Genomic DNA, 8,089 nt, shown 5'->3' on the forward strand with positions numbered 1-8,089 from the left:
GCATTTTTGACCTTTCCTCACAGCAGATTTGCTCTAGGTTCTTCAGATCTTTTGGTTTTCGTTTTCAAACTGCTTTCTTAATTTCAAACTACAAACACTCAATCGGATTGTGGTCCGGATATTGATACGGGCACTTGAAAACATTTATTTTGCGCTCAGTTAACTGTTTCTTTGTAGACTTGGATGAATGCTTTGGATCAATGTCATGTTGGAATGCCCATTTTCTGCCAAACTTGAGCTCCCTGGCAGGGGAAACCAGGTTTTTGGCCAAAATGTTCCGGTGAATGTTTGTGTTGAAATTCATGACTCCCTCTGTCTTAACAAGGGCTACAGCACCCATAGATGCAAAACAACCCCAAAACAAAACAGACCCTCTGCCATATTGCCCTTTTGGCAGAGGTTTTCCATGAACGTAAGCATCACCTTAATACGTCAAACGTAACACTGATGACCATGTCCATCGTGACCATGTTCCATTCATTTGACCATGAAACCTTCCAGTTGTGATCCAGATGTATTTTGGCAGATTCAAAACTGCCTCTTTTTATGGCTTGCCTTTAGAAGAACTTTCCTCTTTGCTACCCAGTTGTGAATGCAACATTCATGTATGCAACATTCAGCAGTTCTTTCTGACACTTTGTAACCTGAAGATGTCAGTTTACTTATGTGATCTCCAGCTTTTGCTTTTGGATGTGCATTTGCCTCTCTAACCACTTATCTTACTGCCCATATTATAGCCCATAGCTATAAATGGTCTTCCTGTCAGGGCTGCCACTGTAGCCTTAAATTTCTTAATGGATATTTCTTGGACATTACAGTGGAAAGTGGTAGATATTTTTTGTATATTCCTTTATAGGCATCTTCCAACTTGTAGAGGTTAATGATGACCTCTTCTGTGGATGGCTTATGCGTATTATTGCTAGTAGAAAGCCTTTGGATGCTTTTATGTAGAGTAAGAAGCATCCATTGAATTTCAGGCAAACAGAGTGTTTGTGTAGATATGTTTTGCCTATTTTCAAGACTACTTAAAGGTGTGAATAAATGTGCAAGTCGTGTTTTCTGGATTAAAATTCATGATTTTTGAACAATCTGAACTAACTCAACACAATGCTATTAGTTTAACATAAAAATGTAAGCAATACTCTAATAGAGTTCCAAAAAATGAACCCTGAATTCCAAAAAATGCCTTTCCATCTCATTATCAATACAGGGGCTTCCTGGGGGTGCAGGAGAGGAGGAACTAGGATGCACTTTTTAATGAAAATCTCCTCCTGCTGAGCAGCTACAGATTTTCCATATTTCTGCATGGGAAATGTTCGCTGCTTTCCTGTCAGTGCCAGGATCTAATTGAAAACATTTCAGGGGAAAGCCGGGTTGGGGCCAAACGCTCTCATTCTTTCATTATCCCTTACAATAATAAAGAAGTAATACAATCAATTATTATTGGGCAAAGCATCCCCGCACTCTCTTAAAGCGACAGTGGTTTTCTGTAGATGACAACAACCGACAAGGCATGCATTTACTCTCCTGCCTACATTTTGTTTATATTACCATGTGTTAACATTTACAGGTTTACATTACAAGTTTGATGTTCTTGTTTTAGGGGACGCCACTTTGCACAACACATACATAACCAAAATGTTGACCAAAATGACCTTTTTCAACTGTCCAGTTGTATTCAAACGCATCTTTCCCTTTTTATTTAAGAAGTTAATTATAAGAGGCAGATATGTCATAAAGGACAAGCTAAACATGTGTCCACATGAACATGTGTATAGTGGTTAAGGAAATACTTGTTATCAGAGGGTTGCAGGTTTGATTCCCAAGTGGGACACTGTTGATTCTTTTAGTAATGTACTTAACCACAATTCATGGCACAATTCATTAGGTGTCAAGCTGTAGAAGAATGTAAAAATGTATTCTGTGCAAGTTACCCAGGGCAAAAGCCAGACCTGACAGGCGTTTGAAACCGTTTTCGATGGTGTCATCATTGTCATTCCATTTAACATTTACCAGTTAACGGTGGATTTAAAACTATTGCATATCTCTTACTTATATGAAAACATCTATATCGATATGCAAGTACAAACAAAGTACAAGTGTACAACTTGTACTCAAACAAGTACAAGGACACAATCCCATACTAAGTGAATCAGAATGAAGGCAGAGATGACAGAGAAGATACAAAGACTAGAAGTACAACTATTTGGAAGAAGCCAGGCAATTTCATGATATCCCATCTTCACTTTCCCATGGCATGTGATCCTGTTACCAACGTGGGGGAAGGGAGTGTGTTCTGTTTTTGGTAACTGAACATTTTTATTCCATTCAACCACAGCATGTACAGGGTGCTCGGACCAGCTACTTGAAACATCATCTCCAACCAGTGAGTTATATTAAATTCCCAGTAGGACGCTACTACTTGATAACATCTGCGTCTACTACCGCCACAGCTGCCTGTTTGAAAGGTTGTTTATTCATTACTCAGTACTGCTCACTGCATTAAGCCATGCCTTGTGTTGTCGTAACTGGATTATAAAGCCAATGTAAAAAATGTGTTTAAATTGTCATTGATAGTGAAGTAATATTACAGCATTCATTATGCAGTATTCTGGCATGATCTCTTTACTACTTTGTCAGTCAGAACATCTGGATCAGCCAAGGTAATGGGTGAGGATGGTAATGGAGAATATATATATATATATATATATATATATATATATATATATATATATATATATATATATATATATATATATATATATATATATATATATATGGCAGATTATTTCATTCATAAATTAAAAAAAAAAACATGTGGGTTTTGTAGCATTGCCATAAACCACATAAGCCTAACAGGGAGCCAGCAAGGCTTTCCCACATCCCTCCCTGCAGTTCCCTTCAGAAGAGGTGTCCGTGAGCCTGAAAGAATGAAGTGCCTCCGCATTGTGCGGCTGAACCATTATGTGATTTACATCTCCATGACAAAAGTGCCACTCGACTTCCCTGCGATTCATTCAGCTCGAGGGCCCTTGTCCCTCCTCTAATAAAACATTGCTGCAATCATTGATGCGGAGCCCCTAGTGACAAGAGCGGGAGAGCATTGCTCCATCTTTAAATGGCGCGCTGAGAGAAATGCTCGCTCGATCAAACGTAGGAGACGTGCAAGTCTTTTTTTACCTCCTAAAATCAAATGTCAGTTCATTCACTGGATGAATGGGTACTATGTTTTCCACTGTGCTTCTCCATTATTTCACCGCAGAATTCTGTCATTCAAACGGACACTTAAAATTTTCTGAATTTTTGTTGCACGTTCATTTCTGTTCATGTGGCATTGCTCTTGCAACGACACTGAAATACCCATACATTTCTTTACATAACTACAGTTGTGATTGTGTATGTTCAAAGCAAGAATTCGGTCATCCTAGATGCCACACATCCCAGGCTTCTAAACATAGGCGTATATTTTGCATGCGACTATATATGTATAATACAAAGTTGACTTTATTTACAACACAGTGTGTAATACTTATGATAACAGTGAAAGTAATCGTTATTCCCAACCTCGTATTGTTCATTCCGTTTTGAATGAACAGCTTAACCACGTGAATGTCTTTTGTAAACGATAAACAAGAGGGTAGGCTTTTGTGATTAAGTGGTCAATGACGCTTGAATCCTATTCTCTTGTCGGTTTACTGTATAGTCACTGTCAGTTCAATGAACTGCCCCGTTGTTCGCTGGCTTTGTACGGCAGTCCTTTTAACTTTTGTCCCCTGACGTGATTTCAAAGACGAATAAACTTTCAATGCACAATGAAAACCGACGTAAAATGGAGTGATAACTGAAATTACCGCATGATGAACATGAATCTCGTAATGCATCATTTGGTCAAAATATATATAAAAACGCTACACAACCTATGGAGGAAGTTCACAGAAAAAAAATAAAACTAGTTATGCTTTATCTATGGTGTGTACGAGAAGCTGGTCCTCGGTGTCTTTTTAATATGAATTATAACACAAACGCATAATCAAATTGCCACGTTTAGCTGGTAAATGTAGCATTTATAGTGATAGGTCGTATGTTAAAATGGATTTAGTATATTATTGAAATTGTCAATTTATTTGGACGAGATTACAAATTCCAAATTCGCATAACGGTGATTGATGTGTCATTCCAATTGTCAGCGATTTGCAGGGAACAATCCACGGGGAACACTCTGCGTTGATTTATTAAAGACAGATGCGTTTGACAAGAGCCTGTAAAATCAAGTCCTGAGTTTATTGTAGCAGTTAATTACCAGTCCGGCTGCCGGCGTAAGGTCCTTACCACTCCAATACGTTAAACACAATGTTATCTTTCTCGGAGAAATACTTCTACACTCAGAGCACACCGAATCCACTTTTAAAATATGTAAACCCTAACCTTATAAATTCTTTATCAAGAAATGTACAGAAAAATATCCAGTGAAAAATAACTCTTGTAAATGGTAAGTACTTAGGCCTCCATTTATGCTGAAAACGCTGTACGTGTCAGTCACTCAAACGTGCTCAGATTTTTAACGCTGCTGCGTAAGACAACTAAATAAACATACTCACTGAACAGAAACAAACTCCTGTAAGTGGACGCTACCGCAATCCCTGCCTCTTTCAGGTTCACTCTGCTCAAACCGCGGTTTATTTGTGGTGGTGGCGCGGCCCAAGGCTGTAAAGCAAACACCATGAATAAAAGATAAATAAACTTGTGTCTATCTTGGCGCGATTTGAGCTCAAATCCCCTGAGGAATAAGCGCTCTCTTTTGTGTTAATGTTTAAAAGATATCCAAATGTCAGAGTTTATTCCTTCGGCAAACATCTCTATTTACAAGGTCAAGTGTAGGGACACTCCAGGCTTCTTAAAAGCGTAATTATTTACATAAACGCCTTTGAACACACAGAACTAGCTCTGCTGCGGGGGGAGAGGGACGCGATCCGGGGCACTGCTTTAGTAAAACAGAAAGCAAACAACAAACAAACAACAGAAATCCAGCAAGAGACACAACCTACATTAGGAAGCCAACCTGTGGCCTATAGCTAAAAACAAATAACACGCAGTCGAAGATGCTCTTTTACTATAAGTCTCTTTTATGCCTTCTTTAAAAAATACACCATCAAGGCAGCTATACAGTGGATTTAGACATTTCTACACAGTGAATAATTCTTCTTAGATAATACAATTAAAAGATTCTCTGAAAATCTGTATAATACACTGTACAGTAAATTTTTTGAACAGAAAATACATACAACACACTAACTTCCCTTTAAAGCTGGAATTCTCACCTCTTCGACTGAACAATATACACTGAAATTCCGGGTGTGATCCTAACCTTTGTAAATAAATTATTTTCAGAAGCATGCATTCAACATGTTATGTACAAGTCTACTCGCAATGAATTCCAGCATTAAATAGATTTTATGGAGATGTTATATCAGTCACCCTGGTAATGGCAACAACATAAAATAGTTAACATACTTTAAACACTAGTTCATTATTGGCAGTGCACAGCTTTTGTTTAAAACTTGCATTGTTCAGTCTACAAAACAACAAAACATGTTGTGTGTGCATATAGATAATCGCACTTGCTAAACAAATGCTTGTTTCCGTTTTGAAAGAAAAGGTAAATGCTGGCAATTCAGACTTTCTATTACAATGAAGCGTGTGGTAAGGCATTAACGTAGCATATGTTTTAAGGCAGTAGTGTTAAAAAGCTTAGGTATTTGGTAGTCATAGTTACTTCACTTTCAGACCATTCAATGTCAAAATAAATACTGAAATCTACTGACCAGAAATGGATAACCTCGACCAAAGCAGAAAATGAAAATAAATTGCATAGACAAATCACAGCGTATAAAAGAGACAACCTTCAGGACAAAACTCAAATTTAGAAACTCAAGTGTCATGCAAAGGCGAATATATACTCTTTGGAGTCAGAAGCATTCAACTGCTGTTGCATGGCTGGGTGATAAAAAGTTTGTAAAAAGGTGTTTTATCTGACAACAGTCCGGGTAGATGATTAACTGGAAAATCAGAGGAGAGGAAGCAGAACCAAAATGGATGCCACTACAGTCAAAACACACTGGGCTCTTACAAGCCAACCTGCGCTTTCCACATACTGTGGTTCTTCAAAGATATCGTCGTAGTCATCAGGATCTTCCTCCGAGTCTGGCAATCCACTACCGTCGTGAGAGTCAAAGCAAAGGCTTTTCATACTTATTTTAATATATTCGCAGATGGTCCTTTCTGTTCCATCACAGACGCAAGTATCCAAGAGTTCCGCTTTAGGTATTTTGCGCATATCTGAAATCACATTCCGACAGGCGTCCGTACACCTTACACCACTGAACAGTTTACCACAGTGAATTAAATAATCGCGCATGGCAGCGCTACATTGGGGGTCTCTCTCGCATTGGCGTCGGGCTTCTGTGCAACCCATGGTGCTAGTCCGGGGTAAACATGGCTCGATGGCACGTTTTGTGTTTTTGCAAATATGATCCGAGTCACAATCGCAGTCCTCTAGAGATGGCCCGTTTTTAGTCAGATTGAGCTGAATAAGGGAGGAGATGCAGTGACTTGGACACTTCTTTTTATCCCCGTTGATTACGGGTCCGCATGCGTGCATATACTGTCCGTATGCGTAATAGCATTCTGGTTCTCCGTGACACTTCATGATTGCCTGCCAGCATATCAACCGACGGCCATGCGAAGGCGAAGCGATTGACAGATAGCCAAAAAGTACAAACAGACAACCAAACGGCCAAATTAATCTGCGGAGGCAAAGTACCAAGCCGGCAAATCTTGCCATTGTGATGGCTGCGGAAACACGAGAAAACTTAGGTCAGACTTAAACATACGGATTTTATACTTCCATTTACTCGGCTACAAAAACAATCCAACTTTAGATGTATAAAGTTCTGGAGGAAGTATAGTGAGCTATCTTCAAGTACTTCGGCGACTCCGATTACCTGTTCTTAGTGGTCGAACAAGCTGGTTTATTTCGTCTTGGAGTAGCCTACTGTCCTGAAGTTCTGTGAGAATTCGTTCAGTGATGTGACAGAACTGACTGCAGTGAAGGTCCAAAAATTCTTCTGCTCTCCACAAATCATAACGAAGACAAAACCTATTGCGCAAAAAATCTTTATCAGAAGTCCTCAAGGATTCGGAAACTTTGTGTAACTTGTCATTCCCTCCCCACTTGAGTTCTGGCACAGCAGCCAGCCGTCCTCCGTATTGTACAGACGAGTAGTTCCACAGTTCTTTTCTTGAGTGTGCAGTACAAATCCAGCGGCTCTTGTCGTGCCTCTTTCACTTCTACCAAAGCATACTATAAGCGTCTCTAACTCGTTTCCCGGTTATCAAGAGGCTAGCATTGGACAAATATATTCGCAGCATCCTCTAATTATCCTTCATTATGTATGCATGGGAACGCAAACAAATACTGGAGAAAATTATAACGCTTCTTATTCGCATACTGACTCCTCCGTCTTCTCGCTCATTTGCCCTTCTTCACTCTACCCCTAAGTCGAAGTTTGGCGGTCTCTCATTGGTTCGACCCGTTGTCGTTGTAAATTTCTACGTAAACCAGGGGCGGGGGAATGGAGGTGGAGCGAAAATCGGGATTTGGCTCCAAGTTGTTGCATTTGTGACTGATGGGGGATGCGAGACTTTGCCGAAATAAAATCTTCATTTCTAGATTCTAGTTAGCTGTGTATTACGAATAATGCAATATATGTTTTAAATGTGGAATACGCCACTGTTTTTCACATGCGTGTAAATCTCTCATAGACAGAAGCATTTTTTTTTTTTCGAAGCAAAAAGTTTTGTAGGAAATCAGTTGTGAAAAAAAATCAGTTGTGGAAATCAGTGTCCGCTTGGGGCGCTCCTACCATCGTCTAACCATGTCTAAAATGTGGGGAGGAAGTTTACAGAGTACATCTATGCATCACTGAAAATTCTTGGGAACTTCCATATTTCAGATATTCCTGTTGAATTAGAAGTATTATAATTGTGTTATTGAATGCTAAAAACGAATCTCTTCTGACATGCGTCAGAG

At 39.3% G+C, this 8,089-nt stretch overlaps 1 protein-coding gene across 1 annotated transcript; it reads right to left on the reverse strand.

Annotated features, from left to right (window-relative positions):
* Nucleotides 1-4,705: 4,705 nt before the first annotated feature.
* On the reverse strand, nucleotides 4,706-7,563 carry gas1a (growth arrest-specific 1a). Its single transcript, XM_036527128.1, has one exon. It carries the CDS (start codon nucleotides 6,839-6,841, stop codon nucleotides 6,065-6,067), a length of 777 nt encoding a protein of 258 aa, XP_036383021.1. The 5' UTR covers nucleotides 6,842-7,563; the 3' UTR covers nucleotides 4,706-6,064.
* Nucleotides 7,564-8,089: the final 526 nt, after the last annotated feature.

This window comes from Megalops cyprinoides, chromosome 4, assembly GCF_013368585.1.
Source record: "Megalops cyprinoides isolate fMegCyp1 chromosome 4, fMegCyp1.pri, whole genome shotgun sequence".
In the NCBI taxonomy this organism is placed as follows: Eukaryota; Metazoa; Chordata; class Actinopteri; order Elopiformes; family Megalopidae; genus Megalops; species Megalops cyprinoides.

Coding starts and splice junctions, on each gene's coding strand:
- gas1a (XM_036527128.1), bottom strand. CDS start 6,841: ATGGCAAGATTTGCCGGCTTGGTACTTTGCCTCCGCAGATTAATTTGG.